An 18905-nucleotide genomic window follows, 5' to 3' on the forward strand; every position below is an offset into this window, starting at 1 on the left:
CCCAAACAAAACCAACAACTCCAGTTGCTGACACTACAACAGAGCAGGGCTCAACCATAATTACTCTCCAGACCTCAACAGCAGAGCCATTCACAACTACGAGTGGAGAGACCACAACTGGAGGAAGCGCATCGCCTGGTCAGGAGACAACTGTAGGAACGGAAAGGACAACTTCAGTACCAGAATCAGACGCAGCAATAACGGCAACATCTGCCGCAGCTAGCACCTCCCAGGAAGGTACTGCTACAGTTTCGGAATCCAGTACAACTGCTCAAAGTACCTCTGAAATTTCTCAGGCAACCACAGAGGCTGACACCACAACTATGACCTCTGAAACCACCTTAGCTGAAGAGACAACAACGACTGGGGAAAGTACAAGCATCTCTGCTCAGACAACATCTCCACCTGCAGAAACCACCACAGCACTGGAGGAAACAACTTCTAGAGCAGAAACCACCATTACAGAGATAGAAACAACTAGCGTGGGACTAACATCCACTTATGCCACAGACACCACAGCTAAGGAAATCACCACAGTGCTATCAGAGGAAACCACATGGGCAGAAACTACAACTAATGTTTTCCAGACAACATCCATTCCTGAAACCACAACAAGAGGAACTGTAGAGGCAACAACTTTAGAAGAAAGCTCAACTTCAGCCTTTGAATCCACGGCAGTTACCCAAACAAAACCAACAACTCCAGTTGCTGACACTACAACAGAGCAGGGCTCAACCATAATTACTCTCCAGACCTCAACAGCAGAGCCATTCACAACTACGAGTGGAGAGACCACAACTGGAGGAAGCGCATCGCCTGGTCAGGAGACAACTGTAGGAACGGAAAGGACAACTTCAGTACCAGAATCAGACGCAGCCATAACGGCAACATCTGCCGCAGCTAGCACCTCCCAGGAAGGTACTGCTACAGTTTCGGAATCCAGTACAACTGCTCAAAGTACCTCTGAAATTTCTCAGGCAACCACAGAGGCTGACACCACAACTATGACCTCTGAAACCACCTTAGCTGAAGAGACAACAACGACTGGGGAAAGTACAAGCATCTCTGCTCAGACAACATCTCCACCTGCAGAAACCACCACAGCACTGGAGGAAACAACTTCTAGAGCAGAAACCACCATTACAGAGATAGAAACAACTAGCGTGGGACTAACATCCACTTATGCCACAGACACCACAGCTAAGGAAATCACCACAGTGCTATCAGAGGAAACCACATGGGCAGAAACTACAACTAATGTTTTCCAGACAACATCCATTCCTGAAACCACAACAAGAGGAACTGTAGAGGCAACAACTTTAGAAGAAAGCTCAACTTCAGCCTTTGAATCCACGGCAGTTACCCAAACAAAACCAACAACTCCAGTTGCTGACACTACAACAGAGCAGGGCTCAACCATAATTACTCTCCAGACCTCAACAGCAGAGCCATTCACAACTACGAGTGGAGAGACCACGACTGGAGGAAGCTCATCGCCTGGTCAGGAGACAACTGTTTCAGAAAATGCAACATCACAAATAAGCACCTCATGGAGTACAGCTTCTTTTCCGACTACCTTCCTAACAACTTCTGGCTCTACAACACAGTTTTTCACTTCCACCACTTCTCCAACATCAACACCAACAACACCCAATCCATCTATACGTAAGTTTATTTTTGGGTATTATTTAAGTTTTGTATGTAAGTAGTCTTACATCCTTCTTTAGTAAAATAGATTCCTTTGTTCCTAGGCTAATTTATTGAATTAGATTGCCACCATTACTCAACCTTGGTGGTTATGGTACCTTCCACTTCCAATTGCATAGACTGAAGGTGATTTGCTGGGTACTTTGTGTTCTTAACCAAGTAATTCAGCCAGTAACTTTCTTTCTCTACTGCTAGTTGTGCTTTTGACTGCACATATGGAAGGACTTACTCTGTTTGTCCTTTGAAAATGATGCAAAGGTATGAGAGGCTCCCACATCCAACCTTGCCTTTACATGGCAGTAAAAGTTGCATCTACCAGGATGCCATTCACAGCAAGACACAAACCTTAGGGCCACTACTGGAGGCATAACGGGAGCAAAAGCCACTTTTATAAGGTCTGCTATAAAGTTTCCATCTTTCCCAGTTTCTGCCATTTTAGGAGTTCTATCACTAGGCAAAAATGTCCCCAGCAGACATGGCGTAGACAAGGACTTTAACTAAAGATGGTGCTGTCACATAGTGTTCCGTCCCTTTTTGTTCCATAGGAGAGAGGAGAGGGTTGAGACCAGCAAAAAAGTTGTGGTTGCGTTAAAAAATGTCCCTTTTGCATAAAAAAAGTCGTATGTTGCAAGGTAGCCAAATTGGGTGCCAATATTTCAACAAAATGGGACAGATTTGCTTATCACTATATTTGAGATTTTGACTTCCTATTACATTTATTATACCGCAGGTGCAAGGTATCACAGATATTGTTGGACATGACCTATTATTTAACCCAATTACCTGGTGTAGGAAGGAAATTGCCATTATACATAAACCTCCAGCTGAATGAAGGCTATTCCATATTCTTTATAAAATCCTTTTCCTTATCAAATTCTTTTCCACAGAGTGTAAGAATGGAGGCACATGGGATGGGAATAAATGCATTTGTCTCCCTGACTACTATGGCTCTGTGTGTGAGTTCCTGATAGACAGAGTTAATGTTGGTAAGTATAAAGCTCTTTGTGCCTTGTGATTAATGGAGGTGTCACAGGGAGATTGTTGTGGGTGACTGATCTCTTGAAATGCCATCCCATTGCCAAGAATATACATCGCCGGTGGGATGACATATGTGTCGCTTTGGTTTCCGAGTCAACAGAAGCGAATTGACGCGTATGCCATCCCACAATCGTTTTACATTCTTGCTGGTGGGATGGCATTTTGGGGAGATTAGTCGCCCCCACAGTGGCGAATATTTATTGCGATTAATCTCCCCAAATTGGTGCCAAAATGAAAGATGATTGTCATTGGTCACTTTAGCTTTTTTATTTGAACCAGGGGTCTAGGCCCAGACTGGCAATCTTCAGGTGGGTGATATCGGGAGAATCCAGGCTATAGGCAAAGTCTATAGGGTATAGGCAAAGTCAGTCCGGGGACCGCATCAACGAGCCGATGCGGTCCTTGATCCCACTAGATTTTTTAACCTGCCAATCGATATCTGGCCGATTTCAGGCCAGATATCGGTCGTGCAGGCCCGTCGATAGTGCCCATACACGGGCCGATTAGCTGCCAAATCGGTCTTAGGGACCCATATCGGCAGCTAGAATCAGCCAGTGTATGGGGACCTTTACTCTTGCTTCCAGAGACAGTTTAGAACTTTTCAACTGGAGACGTGCAGTTTTAGAAGGGGTGTCCACATTCCACATACTTTTTGCACATACTTTTGATAGATAGATAGATAGATAGATAGATAGATAGATAGATAGCTGATAGACAGCTGATAGATAGCTGATATATAGATAGATAGATAGATGATAGATACTATGGAATAGACCTGAGTTATTAAACATGATGATCTGATCTTTAATCCAGTTCTTCTCTCCCACAGAGAAAGCCAATACGTCAACGAGTGTTACACTGACAATAGTTAATGCCGCCTTTAATGAGAACTTCCTTAATAACAGCACCATGGAATATAAAATCTTCGAGGCCAGATTTAAGGAAGAGGTGAGCATGCCCTTCCCTCTGCAATATATTGTATGTTTTCCATTTGATTGACAGCTTTTCTGGCTGTGGAAGGTTCTCCACCATTAATCACTCATCTTACTCTCTTTATAGATGAGGACAGTCTATGGTAATGTCTCTGGGTATGTCGACGTGGAAATTATCTCTCTGAAGTAAGTGCCTTATATTCTATTATAATCTCTATTCCATGGGAGGTGTAATCCCTGGGTACCATAAAGGCAGCCAGGCAGAAGCAGGGAGAATTAGCTGGAAATGGTCTGGTTCAATCATTGGCAGTAAAGGCCAAATAATAGCAACACATTTATTGACCAGTGTCACAGCCTCAGGGTCCGAGCGAAGAGATCCAATGGGTCATAGTAGAATCCAGGTGGGGTGCTCATGGTGCTTTTTGGGTCCTGGGATCCTATGCCACTGCTGCCTACCAATTTGTCACAGCCTCAGGGCTGTGAGTTCACAGACATAGGGCAGGGCCCAAAAGCAAACGGTTGGTATCACAGGGTGAGGCGTTTATTGGAGAATGGCAAATGGTAGCCAGCTTGCACTCTTGTTCCTTGATTCCAGGGGCAAACAGTCCTTCCGTAGGGAATAGGGAAATTCACACAGTTGGAGGGAATCTTCCTGCCGCAGCTAGGGTAGGTTCCAGGGGTACGCAGGGGAGGGTGTCCTGCCGCAGCTAGGGTAGATTCCAGGGGTACGCAGGGGAGAGTGTCCTGCCGCAGCTAGGGTAGATTCCAGGGGTACGCAGGGGAGGGTGTCCTGCCGCAGCTAGGGTAGATTCCAGGGGTACGCAGGGGAGAGTGTCCTGCCGCAGCTAGGGTAGATTCCAGGGGTACGCAGGGGAGAGTGTCCTGCCGCAGCTAGGGTAGATTCCAGGGGTACGCAGGGGAGAGTGTCCTGCCGCAGCTAGGGTAGATTCCAGGGGTACGCAGGGGAGGGTGTCCTGCCGCAGCTAGGGTAGATTCCAGGGGTACGCAGGGGAGGGTGTCCTGCCGCAGCTAGGGTAGATTCCAGGGGTACGCAGGGGAGGGTGTCCTGCCGCAGCTAGGGTAGATTCCAGGGGTACGCAGGGGAGGGTGTCCTGCCACAGCTAGGGTAGATTCCAGGGGTACGCAGGGGAGGGTGTCCTGCCACAGCTAGGGTAGATTCCAGGGGTACGCAGGGGAGGGTGTCCTGCCGCATCTAGGGTAGATTCCAGGGGTACGCAGGGGAGGGTGTCCTGCCGCAGCTAGGGTAGATTCCAGGGGTATGCAGGGGAGGGTGTCCTGCCGCAGCTAGGGTAGATTCCAGGGGTACGCAGGGGAGGGTGTCCTGCCGCAGCTAGGGTAGATTCCAGGGGTACGCAGGGGAGGGTGTCCTGCCGCAGCTAGGTTAGGTTCCAGGGGTACGCAGGGGAGGGTGTCCCGCCGCAGCTAGGGTAGATTCCAGGGGTACGCAGGGGAGGGTGTCCTGCCGCAGCTAGGGTAGGTTCCAGGGGTACGCAGGGGAGGGTGTCCTGCCATAGCGAGGTTACACCCCAGATGAACAAAAAGCCCCTTGGAACTGTTGGCAGCCACCTTTAAAGCCAGAAAGGGAGCAGCCCCTGTCGTAAATGCAGAACAGGGTTTGATTCCTTCTGCCAACCAAAAGGCAGCTTCCAGAGGGGCCAATCACAGCTAATCCCACTGGGCCTATGAGGTGCCATTTAGTGAGCATGCCCAGTTCAGTCTATTGCATTACCCAGATGGAACACAACTCTCACAAGGGGGTAACTATGTGTATTGTGTTACAGGGTGTGGCTCTGTGTGCCCTCACAGTAGGGGGGCAATTACATTGGAAGGGCCAGACAAAGCATGCTGGCTACACCAATACACACTTTGATCAAAGATTAAATATATATATATATAAAATAGTCCAGTAATAAACCTTTCTATTTTTGCGATTACATTTTACTCACAATTCTTTAAATCCTAGGAGTGCTGTCCTTGTTCCAGTATATATATATAGGCCATTTTTTAATGTAACTTTTTTATTGGTCTTCATTATTTATTTTTGTAGTTTTTTAATTATTTGCCTTCTTCTTCTGACTTTTTCCAGCTTTCAAATGGGGGTCACTGACCCCGGCAGCCAAAAAAAAAAAACTATTGCTCTGTGAGGCTCCAGTTTTACTGTTATTGTTACTTTCTATTACTTATATTTCTATTCAGCTCCTTTCCTATTCACATATCAGTCTCTCACTCCCACTCCCTGGTTACTAAGGTCATTTGGACCCTAGCAACCAGATAGATTCTGAAACTCCAAACTGAAAATATAAATACTTAAAAAAAACTACAACTAATAAAAAATAAAGACCAATTGCAAATTGTCTCAGAATATTACATTCTACATCATACTAAAAGTTAACTCAAAGGTGAACAACTTCTTTTACGGTATACAAGCAAGGGGCAAGCGAGAGGAAACCACCCCCCACCCATATGTACCCATATGCACCCAAATGCACCCATATGCACCCCCCACCCATATGCACCCCCACATCCATCAGACTGGAGACTGGATTGTGTGTAACATTAGCATTGTGTCCCTGCAGGAGAGGCAGTATCGTTGTGGAACATAACGTCATTGTGGAGGTTGAGCTGAAATCATCGGCAGATCTGGATGCAAAATACAACAATGTAGTGATAGAAGTGGAGAAACAGCTGATTGGCCTCAACTGCACAAATGGAAACGGTATGGGTTAGAAATATATATATTTTAGTTATCATATCTGGGTACGTTGCTGGTAGGCAGGGCCAAGCAATAGCCCATTTATGGTGCATTTGCACATAACCAGTAGAGACATCCTGTACCAGGGTCCTATATAGAAATGGGCTGCGAGGTTCTGCTGGTTTGTTTTCAAGAAATGAGCAAAAAATGAAAAAAAATATTTAAGTTACTCTCTCTCCTTGGTGTAGAAGAACTGCATGGGCCTTTAAGTATGGCAGTAAATAAGTACAGGTATGGGACCCGTTATTCAGAAAGTTACAGAAAGGCCATCTCCCATAGACTCCATTTTAAGGCAATAATTACCCCTTATTGGGGCAGAACAGCCCTATTGGGTTTATTTAATGGTTAAATGATTCCCTTTTCTCTGTAATAATAAAACAGTACCTGTACTTGATCCCAACTAAGATATAATTACCCCTTATTGGGGGCAGAACAGCCCTATTGGGTTTATTTAATGGTTAAATGAATCCCTTTTCTCTGTAATAATAAAACAGTACCTGTACTTGATCCCAACTAAGATATAATTACCCCTTATTGGGGCAGAACAGCCCTATTGGGTTTATTTAATGGTTAAATGATTCCCTTTTCTCTGTAATAATAAAACAGTACCTGTACTTGATCCCAACTAAGATATAATTACCCCTTATTGGGGCAGAACAGCCCTATTGGGTTTATTTCATGGTTAAATGATTCCCTTTTCTCTGTAATAATAAAACAGTACCTGTACTTGATCCCAACTAAGATATAATTACCCCTTATTGGGGCAGAACAGCCCTATTGGGTTTATTTCATGGTTAAATGATTCCCTTTTCTCTGTAATAATAAAACAGTACCTGTACTTGATCCCAACTAAGATATAATTACCCCTTATTGGGGCAGAACAGCCCTATTGGGTTTATTTCATGGTTAAATGATTCCCTTTTCTCTGTAATAATAAAACAGTACCTGTACTTGATCCCAACTAAGATATAATTACCCCTTATTGGGGGCAGAACAGCCCTATTGGGTTTATTTCATGGTTAAATGATTCCCTTTTCTCTGTAATAATAAAACAGTACCTGTACTTGATCCCAACTAAGATATAATTACCCCTTATTGGGGCAGAACAGCCCTATTGGGTTTATTTAATGGTTAAATGATTCCCTTTTCTCTGTAATAATAAAATAGTGCCTGTACTTGATCCCATTAATCAATCATTTTAATAGCACACACACACATATATACATATATATATATATATATATATATATATATATATATATATATATATATATATATATAAAATAAAAATACCATTGTGCTCTGCCCATTTAATTAATAGATCACTGCTTTGATGGCTTTTGTACTTAATAATTCCCTTTTTTTCTTTTTATAGCTGCCTTGTGTTTGGATGGAAATATACCCACAGTTGACAAAATTCCTCCCCCCACTGCAGAAGGCAAGTGAGACAGTCCGATTAGGTTGTTTTGGTCAAACTATATGGCTGAACTTTCAGTGGGCATGGAAAAAACCTCTAGTTATGCAGCCTACCAGTTGTGTTCTCTGTGCTGCCAATATGGTGATATGTCTCTTTAAGCACCTACAGTCCCTTAGTTGGTCACTCATTAATAGAGCTGCTCCCATGAGTCCCCAGATGATTCTAGGGATATTGAGGTAGCACATTCTATATTACAGACCTCCCAAAGTCACAGACATTGAGGAAAAATGGGCCTTGACCAGGTCTCAACTGTTATGTTATCTTGCTTTCCTAAATATTATTACTCCCATTGTTCACTTTAACAAGCAAAACTTCCATTTACATCTAAAACAATATAAAAATGTTTGTTTTGCTTTGTTCAAATGGGGCAACCGGAAGGGATGTCATGTGAACCAGGGGTGCCAATGTGAATGACTATTTCATAGTGTTAGAAAACCATTAAAAACAGATTAGTAGAACATTGTAACCCCAATTTGGCTTAGAACAGACTGTGTCCAGATTGGTTACATTACAAGATCCTAGGGCTGAGATACTCTTTTCTATCCCTCCTAAGTTGGAGCACAAGCTGCTCTTACTAACTAATCTTGCACTATCACACATTTCTAGAATGTGATGTGTAACAATATCTATTCCTGTACAGTAGCTAAACCTCCTTCATGGGGTCCCTGCCCCATGGTTTCCCTAAAGGAAGGGTCTCTCTAGGGTACAACACTTAATATCCCTTGTTGATCCCAGGCTGCCTGGATCAAACAAGGAAGGCCAAAGGGCAAAGAACCCACCCTTGCTAAATGCTATTTTACAGTATGCAGAATGTGGTCATCAAACCTATGGGCCAATATAAGAATATCAACATTGATTTCTGGTAACATAAGGAACTAGGAAGTGTAGAGATTAAAGCCATAGGGACTATTAAAGGAGAAGGAAAGGCTAATAAAGAGTTAATCTCAAGCTGCAGGCATACCTTCAGTTCTCTCAATAGTGCCCTTAAGTCTCCCTATATTTGTCCCGTTCAGATGATCAGAAGCCTCATAGGAAAAAAAAAACCGCTGAGCTGTATAAAGAAAGTTCCCATAATGCCTCACTCCTGCACCAATACCAAGACCCCTGTACAAGCTCAGTTAGTTAGACTATGGGGCAGATTTATCAAAACACGAGTTCAAATCCCGAATGGGAAAAATTCGGATTGGAAAAGAAAATTTCTGAAGATCGCAAATATCACGAAAATGCTTACAAAAAAATCGTATTAGTCATGATAATATCGTATTGGTGATCCGAAAGTCGCAATATTTTCGTACCGAACCATTGCAAACAGTGGCAGAGCCTTTCCGAATTTTTCGCGCGGGCACGAGCGTGAAAAAATCGTAGAGAATACGCTCGGAGCGTTCGCATTAACGCTCCGAGCATTCGGGTCTTTGTAAATCTCCCCCAATGAGTCAGCTTCCTGCTGATTGGCTCAGATCCACATTCCTAAGGGGGAGTGAGTTCTTAGCATTCTTGAGGGAGCAGAAGAGAGCAGAGAGCTGCGGGTCTCTGGCACAGGAATTACAGACACAAGAAATCTTTTGACAGAGAAGTCAGTGCAGCATTTCTGTGAGTGCTTATGGCACTCTGTGGCAAATTAGAGAGGCTTCAGATGGGGTTTTTGCCTTCCTCTGGATGAACTGGCAGTTAGGCAGGTTATATATAGGCATTATGGTTGAACGTGATGGACTTGTGTCTTTTTTCAACCCAACTTACTATATTACTATGTTACTATGTTACAAAACTGTCAATAAATGAGTTTTATTTTATTGGCTTGTGGTACCATTAGAACTTCATTTCTAAAATCTCCAATTCCTAAAATAAAATTCTCTCAAGTCGTCTTTAGTCCAAACTTTCTTGTTCTGGCCATATTTCATATTATATTTCACTGCCAAATGGGATTTTTTTTTTTGTCTTTATTTTGTGAATTCATTTGAATGTAATTCTTTCCCCTTCTGTGATTTATTTTTCCAATTTGCTTTTCTTCAGAGCTCTGCAGAATGTTGGTGGAGCCTAAATATGCAGAATATTACAGACCCCTGGAGACTCCTGGAGGCCTGATCTGCATTACAGATTGTTACTCCGAGTCCAGGAATTATATCAACTGTACTATTGGTTTATGCCAAGTTGAGAGCACCAAAGGCCCACAGTGCTAGTAAGTATGAAATGTTTCAGCATTGTCCATTATTGACCATATTGACCCTAAATAACATGGCAGATTGCCTTGTTAAAAAAAAAATCTGTTGTACAAAACTTTCATATGCTACAGGTACGGGACCCGTTACCCAGAATGCTGGGGACCTGGGGTTTATTGGATAAGGGGACTTTCTGTAATTTGGATCTCCATACCTTATGTCTACCAAAAATTCATTTAAACATTAAATAAATCCAATAGGAGTGTTTTGAGTTTCCCCTAAAACCTCTCTGCCTGCCCTCAGCGGAGGAAGGATACAAACACTGAGCAATCTCTTTATTTAGGGTAAGGTCAAAAAGAATTTCCCTTTCTAACCCCTGCAGCATCTCCTAAACATGGAGAACAGGGAAAGTAGAAAGGGAGGAACTTACATCACACATATGGGAGGGGAATGGGAGGGTTTAAAAAGAAAGTACAGCAAGTTGTAATGTAAGGTTTTGGCCACTAGGTGACAACTTAACAAACTGTATGCATTAAACAGATAAATAATATATATACACATAATAAAATAACTGCTGACTGCAAAGATCTCAGCACTTCTATTGGTGACACTATGAACACGTAACTGCCTGCATTTAGAAACATTGTATTCAAGAGGGGCAAAAAATATTTAACGGGGAGCACTCACCAGGCCGGTCACTTCATTTCAGAGTCCCGTGCTACCACGTCCTAATAATTCAAGAGGGGCAGATGGGGCGGGCATAAAGTCCAATCTGGGGTCGCATTGTTGTTACTGCTTGTGTTTGTTATTCAATTATCTGGGTGGATTTGCAGTAATATGTTGCCGTTATGTCTTATTACAGCTGTCCTCATACAGAGAAATATATCTATATGTATGATCGGTGTCAGGGGCAGATATTAAAGGCAGGATTGTATGGAGGTCTGGGAGCCGGCTTCGCTCTTCTGCTGATCATCTTTATTATCATTGGTTTCGTTATATACAGAACTAAACACTGGCGTAAATGGTGAGACCTCTATTTTTATTATTATTATTATGTTCTAGCTTTATACCTCTCAGCTCAGGAAGTCCTGAATTATGGACCTACAGGTCCAGAGGTGGAGCTCTCCAAAGACTGAACGGAGCTTGGTTGAAACAGGAGATGTTTTGGATTAATTATCTTTCGCCTGTTAAGAACTGGGGCATGAACTTCAAAGCCAGGATATTGAACATCAGGAAATTTGATGAACAAAATGAATTTATAATTTATTATATTAATCCTCAGGGCTGCCTTATACCTTTGAAATCCAACAGAAGATAGCCATAGCTGGCTAACTAGGCAAGTCCTAGACTTGTCATCTTAGGGATGGACTAAAATGGCATTCTGAAATTTCTGTCAAAAAGGAATTAGTGTGTTCTGTGTGGTTCAACAATGATCCTTCTGGGTGACCCTTTCCTATGTGTTGCAGGGATGTATCCTCAGAAAGCGATGAAGCGAGATGGTACGAGGATACGGATGATATATGGCCAATTAAGCTCACCTTTGACAACCACGGAGCAGTTCTACAGGAGGACGGTGAGTTCTATACAGATTGGATAGAAGAAAATAATGGGGTAGAAAGGTTGGAGGGTTAACTAGAAAAAAATAAAAATCTGATATAACAAGAACTTACATTATGTTATAAGTAAAAGACAATAAGATTCAACCTCAAATCTCATCATTAGTGACCTTCAGAATGGGACCGTATCTACTACTTTGAGCCTCTCAAGAGGGCAGCACTTGGGTAGACCAAATCTATACCCATATCAGTTATATAGATAACATATTCAAGCCATAGTATGGAACTAAACTTATCATAAGGGTTAATGCTTATTGTTGATATTGTACATCAGTGATCCCCAACATTTTCTACCCGGTTCCTGGAGGTGCCAATGAGAGCTATAATTTGCTATTTGGTAGCCCCTATGTGGACTGGAAGCCTACAGAAGGCTCTGTATGACTTTACATTGGGTTTTTATGCAATTAAAGCTTGCCTCCTTACCAGGAATTCAAAAATAAGCCCCTGCTTTGGGGCCACTGAGAGCAACATCCAAGGGGTTGGAGAGCAACATGTTGCCCCTGAGCCACTGGTTGGGGATCCCTTGTACATAATATTCATTATTCATGCAGCTCATCTAGTTTAGGGTGGAACAGAGTCACCATATTGCTGAAATCAGATCACTGCAGATTAAATACTGCCTTTAGTGTGAACAGGGTTAAATGTTCTGTCTGTATGTTCCATAGTGGATGGTTGGAGTTCATAGATATTTCTTAGGCAGCTGTTCCATTAAATGCTGTGCTCTCTCTGACAGATATCTCTAATAACGGCAGTCAATCCACCAAAAGCAGCTTCCAACCAAACCTAAAGAACGTGGATACAACAATCACGGTATGAAATTCAATATAGCTATGAAGCAATACTTTTCAAGAGCATTATCCACTAACCCTAGCCTTAAATGACTACTGTTGCAGGATTTTTTTTTTTTCAAAATGGATCAGTTAATAGTGCTCCTCCTGCAGAATTCTGCACTCAAATCCATTTTTTAAAACATGCAAACAGTTTCTTTTACATATAATTCTGAAATCTTCAATATAATTTTGACATGAAGGTAGACATTTTCTTACTTTTCCAAGTGCCCTCAGCCGTGTGACTAGTGATGAACAAATCTGTCCTGTTTTGCTTCGCCATAAAATTTGCAAAACAGCAAAAAATTTGCGAAAACACATTTGTCGCCCGTGTCTTTTGTCGCCCGTGTCTTTTTTTTTGTCGCCTGCGTTTTTTTGTCACCCGCGTTTTTCTTGTTGCCTGCATCTTTTTTGTCACCCACGTCTATTTTCTGCCGCCCGCATCTATTTTTTTTGTCGCCTGCACTTTTTTGACCGACTGCGCCCAATCTTGACGCAACCGCGGCTTTTTTCTGACTCGAAAGCACCCTTTTTTTACCCTACTGCGCCCGAATTGACCCATCCGCGGCCAATTGGACACGCGACAAAAAAATCCTGTGTGACGAATTTTTCCACGCCCAATTTTCACGGAAATTTCGCGAAACAATTCGCCAATGCCGAAACGCGGAAATTCGCTGTGAATCCATGCCTGCCAAAAAAAATTGTTCATCACTACACAAGACTTGTCTGATAAACTTCAGCAGCCAATCAGCAGAACACTAGGCAGGTAACAAAAGAACAGCTCCCTGACACCTCTGCTAAGGAATTCAGCTGCCTGAACTGATTCAGGTAGAAATCAAAGGGAATCAATGTGTTTTTTTAATTCAAGTTTTCCAAAAAATGTTGAGAGTTTTTAGACCCATTGAAAATGATGAGTTTTTTCTTTATATATGATTTTTTTAATAATTCAGCATTACTTGAAAAAGCTCCAAAACCCACAAATTCACATTTTGATCAATAAGATTCCAAGATCACTTATCTATTACCAGATAGGCCTTACGCCCACTGCCACGGGATCAGATATTCTTGGCTGCCCTGAACTCATCCACTATCAACCCTTTTCTGCTCTAGTATGTGGCACTACCAACGTATCTTCAGCTTAGGAACAAGACAGAGTCCCAGTAAATTAAACTTGCAACCCAGTAAACCCATATTTAAACATGAACCTGATAAAGCAGGCGAGTTTTGTTTGCAAAATAACATGATCCCGATACAATTGGCAACTTTTTGGTTTTGTCATTTACATCATTTTTTCCCTTTCAGGTTAATATTAGCCGTCCAGAGATGAGAGATGTACAAATGGCGTCTTAAACATCTGCTGACTTGCCCCAGCTAGAAGATACAACACAAAGACCCTCCTGGAGATTAAGGTTAGGGCACATGGAATGACCATTCAGCTTAACATAACAAGTAGGACCATAAACAAAGAGAGGACCCAAGAGACTGTAGAGGAACATGAGATACATAATAATGCCGATGGTTCTGAATAGAATGGTGGAGACTAAGCAATGAAAGAAAACATGGGTTCCTAAACAAAGCCTTAGGAAGGAGCAAAGTAGAACCTAGTTCTGGGCATGATGTTACTTCATATGATCCTTCCATCCCTATAAACATTCCCATAAGCACTGATAATGGTTATAACGACTCTGTGTAGCCCCCTCCTCTATACTCATATTCACATTGTCTTCATGTATTTATTTCTATCAGATTTATTGCACTTATAATTTATTGAAACTGTCATTTGTTTGTTATGTATTATTTAACAAAATAACCAGTGTTATACATATTGTTATATTTATGATGAAATGTAAAACAGAGGTCAGGTTGATATCACAACGTTGTCTGTGTGGTTATTACTGGAACTTATATGGAAAAATCAGTTTCCTATTCAGCGTTGGGAAACTTAAGCTTACAGCTAACATGACTGATATAGTTACAGTACATAGTTACATAGGGTTGAAAAATGACCATAGTCCATCAAGTTCAACCCTTCCAAGTAAACCCAGCACACACAACCCACACCTACCAACCTATACACTCACATACATAAACTATATATAGTTAGATAATGTGTGGCTTCACTAGCCAGAGACTGGGCCACCATTAGGGTTACCATTACTGGTCTAGCCAGTAAACCACTGGATAAGTTTTTGAACAAGCATAGTACCCAAGGCTATTGTGATACTAATATCTACAGTTAGTATTAGTGGTTGTATTTATAGTTTATGTATGTGAGTGTATAGATTGGTAGGTGTGGGTTGTGGGTGCTGGGTTTACTTGGATGGGTTGAACTTGATGGACTCTGGTCTTTTTTCAACCCCATGTAACTATGTAACCAGTTAGGGTGGCTATTACAAACATAAAGGGGTTGTTCATCTTGAAGTTAGCTTTTAGTATGTTATAAAATGCCCAATTCTTAGTAACTTTTCAACTTCATTTTTCATTTTGCATAGTTTTTTTTTTATTATTTTCATTCTTTTTCTGACTTTTTTGGGCTCTGGCAACTTTAAGAGCCGAATTTTCGTTTTTTAAAATGGAAATTCAGCTTTTTTAGTGCAGAAAATGCAATAGTGCTCTCTGCACTAGTGATTAGGCCAGAAGAACAGGCAATTCTTTTCATTTTTTTTACTTCAGGAGCACAGCCAATGGGAACAGTTGTCTCAATCTAAAGGCAGGGCGAAAGGTAAGCTATGCACTAGGACCATCATAACAAGGGCATCTCTTTGGGTCGGTATTCCCTGCATACCAAGGCCGGTCCTACTAGGGATGCCAGTGACCAGTATTTTACCAGCCTAGCCAGTAAAACACCCACCAAGGTCGGGGCCGGTATTACAAATTTACCAACATTATAGTTGCCGGTAAATTTTTAATATCCCTAAATTTAGCTCCTGTCCCACCCACCTAAGCCCTCTACCCACCCCAATCTTACCATTTTCCTTCCCCAATCTCCCCTCGATCCAGTCTATGGCTGACGTGCAGTAGTGCTGTCCCTGTAATGTCACCATACCTCCCAACATTTGGGACAAAAAAAAATGGCGCGTGTAGTGCGGCAAAGCTTTTTGACCATCCCTATTTTTGTGACTACACCCCCTAATTACCACTCCCATTTTACACAATTTGGCAGGTTATGTTAAGTTTGAACATTTTTGTGTGGCTTTGGGGGTCTTGTTTTATGTGTTATTACAGTTTTGCTAATGAAGGTGAAGTTGCCCTTTAAGCTGCGAGTCTCAGTTCCCCCAAGAGACCTGTTTAGCTTATTAGTTACAGTTGTATCTCAGTGCAGGGGTGAGTATTCTGGGCTCTGCCAAAAGCTACTTATTTAATTAAGTTTGAGAAACGTTGCATCTTTTTTGGCATTCAGTGCAGGAGATCAAAGGGAAATGAGGAACTTTTCAATCAGAATCCAGGACTGCAACCTCAGCTGTTAAAATTAAAATTGGGGGGAGGTATATATATATAAAATGATATTGTAGCTGTACATTTAGATTGTGACCACAAGGTGGAAATCATGAGCCAACACAAGGAACAAGAATCTGTATATAAGGCTTTTTAATGTAAGTGGCCATCCAGTAGCCCTTTAATGGGAAGCAATACAAAGCTCCCGTACCAACAGCATAAAGTGGGCAAGTTCTCATGAGAGTTTTGAACATTATGGATTACAAATTATCATTATTAATAATTAAAAATGAAATTAAGCCCTCAGGTAAGGGTTGTGCTGTAGTGGTGATGAACTATAACTTTTATCAGCAGGGTATGAGGGAGCATTTGTGGATGTTGATAATAACTATCCTTTGACCCTGGGGCAGTGTCCCCCTTGGCTGAAGAACACTCTTGCATGGGGTATGCTTTTAATAGCGCTATGGCGCCATCTTCTGTTACTTCCAAGTAATGCCTTGGGCTGTCTGGGACTTTGCATATCATGGTGATTGGGATGGTCATGGGAATACCTAGGTTTGGGTAATTGCTAGTATAGGGGGTGGGTCTACCTTATCCTCCACTATAATATCTGTATTCTCATATTTCCTGTCAAAAATGGGATGTTCAGTTCATGCAAACTTTCCTGTAGGTGGAGTATGGCGTCTGCAGCTCCATCACACAGAGAGCTTCCACATTTCTAGGTCAACAGAAAAGAAGATGGGTTTCATTTATATCTGCAAACAGCACATGTGCCCTGTAAAGTTTATGCATTAAGAATGCAGGCTTACACAGGCAGAACTTACTTTGATTGTACCCTGCTACAGGAGAGGAGGTTAGGAGAAAAAACATCTCCGGCTGGAAACCAGCAGTGACATCATATCACTGGCTGCAAGACTGGAGGGTGTGTTTAGTTACCTGAGTTAAGAAGAACTGAGCATGCCCTGTAGCCAAGAGCCAAAGTAAATTCCTAAGGGAGGGGGCTGAGTGGGTTACAGGAGGAGAAGGAATCCCTAGTGATTAATGGGATGTTGCAGCCTTACTATTAACCTTTTAACAACCAAAATTTTAGGTATTTAAAGATTTCAAAGAGACTGTTCACTGCATCTGCTTATGACTCCCATTAGGTACCTGTGCACATATGTTTTTGTCACCGTTGTGGGGTGAACAGCTTCATTAAAAAAGTGGCTAGTTGTGTCTGAAATTGCACTTTGCGCACTGGAATTGTGTTCATAAATGAGTACTATTGTCATCTTGTGCCATGGAATGCCAGTTAAAAGAATTGTCACGGGCGACCAATTCACGAATTTTTCACCGTGAAAGATTCACAAATTTTTCATCACTATTCAGCATGGTCGAACGCAAATGGTTCAGGGCAGGTAGCAAAGCTTCCATTCGAAACTTTTTCAAAAGTTGAAAAACAAAAAGCTGAGGAATCACACTAATGCCGAGTACAAGTTGAAACTTGGTAACTGAGTCTTGGGGGCAGATTTGTCGCAAATATCACGAAAATGCTTCCGGGAAAAATCCTATTCGTCGCGATAATATCGTATTAGCGATACGAAAAAGTCATGAAAGTGCCGAAAAAGTTGCGCAAGGTACAAAAAAATTGCGGAAAATACGATTGGACCTATCAAACGAACGAACGAAGGAACGCACGAACGCACGAACGCTCGGAGCATTTGTGGATAAGTAAATGTGCCCCTTGGAGTCTGAGATCTGTATCTCAAACAAAGAACACAATTACTCAAAGGCAATATTAAAAAAAAAATTTATCTACAAATATACCATGCAATATCCCTTGTGTTTGTGGGTAAAGAAAGATGTTTATAGTTTCGGTTGCCTTGTGACACACCAATAATTCAATAAAACTGAAATGTAATAAAATAAAACAATAAAAATGCAACATAAACAATATAATAAAAAGAAATTCAGAAAAACAAGGAACATCAAAACTTGGCGCTGCATTGATGTTCTTTGAATGGCAGTTTGTCACGCCATACATAGTAATGGGTGAATGTTTTTGGCAGACATTCACAGCAAAATTCTACATCTCACCAGAGGCAATTTTTTATTTGCAAAACTGTGGGACACCGGAACAAAACAGTTGGAAAGACAAAAAATGTCGCAGAGACAAAGAAGTCGTCAAGAAAAATGTCGCCAAGACACAAAAAATGTCACTGAGGCAAAAAAAGTCACCAAGAAAAATGTCGCCAAGACAGAAAAAAATGTCACAGAGACAAAAATGTTGGCCAAGAAAAAAGTCACCAAGACACCAAAAATGTCGCTGAGACAGAAAAAGTCGCCAAGAAACATGTCGCCAAGACACAAAAAATCTCGCAGGGACAAAAAAGTCGCCAAGAAAAATGCCGCCAAGACACAAAAAATCTCGCAGAGACAAAAAAAGTAGCCTAGAAAAATGCCGCCAAGACACCAAAAATGTCACTGAGACAAAAATAGTTGCAGCAAAAAAAAATGCCCATTGACTTTAATTAGTGATGATCTGTCCTGTTTCGTTTTGCCAAAAAAATTGTCAAAACGGTGAAAAATTTTCTAAAAGTGGCTACCGCAATTTTTTTTGGCACTAGCAACTTTTTTTTTACTCAACTGCAACTTTTTTTTTGACGCATCCGCAATTTATTTTGTCAGTGACTTTTTTTTTCCAGTCTGCACATTTTTGTCGCAGCAAACTTTTGCGGTAGTTTTACGAAAAATGCTGAATTTCGCTGCAAATCCATGCCTGGCCAAATAAACTCATCCTTAATCCACGGGATAGGAGAGCACAGATGAAGTTCTACGAGGGTGCAAAAATCTTTCAAAATTCAGTTTCCGAAAATTCATCCAGGGAAGGATGGGACCCAACAGGCGAAATCACTGTCTCCCACCAGGAGAGTCGAGACCATGGGAACAGCCCCCATAGTAACAG

The 18905-nt window shown here is 41.8% G+C and overlaps 1 protein-coding gene across 1 annotated transcript in view; it reads left to right on the forward strand.

Moving 5' to 3' along the window:
• Window positions 1-323: 323 nt before the first annotated feature.
• LOC101731169 (mucin-22) overlaps window positions 324-18905 on the forward strand; it is a gene marked incomplete at its 3' end in the record, with an annotated part of 70989 nt that continues 52407 nt past the window's right edge. Inside the window, exons 1-9 of the mRNA XM_031898253.1 lie at window positions 324-372; window positions 1434-1665; window positions 2438-2444; window positions 3559-3693; window positions 3805-3863; window positions 6275-6414; window positions 7826-7892; window positions 11550-11656; window positions 12433-12509. Coding sequence (XP_031754113.1) covers window positions 324-372; window positions 1434-1665; window positions 2438-2444; window positions 3559-3693; window positions 3805-3863; window positions 6275-6414; window positions 7826-7892; window positions 11550-11656; window positions 12433-12509 — 873 coding nt within the window. The remainder of the gene's footprint in view (window positions 373-1433; window positions 1666-2437; window positions 2445-3558; window positions 3694-3804; window positions 3864-6274; window positions 6415-7825; window positions 7893-11549; window positions 11657-12432; window positions 12510-18905) is intronic.

The sequence above is a fragment of the Xenopus tropicalis genome, chromosome 3 (assembly GCF_000004195.4).
Source record: "Xenopus tropicalis strain Nigerian chromosome 3, UCB_Xtro_10.0, whole genome shotgun sequence".
NCBI lineage: Eukaryota > Metazoa > Chordata > Amphibia > Anura > Pipidae > Xenopus > Xenopus tropicalis.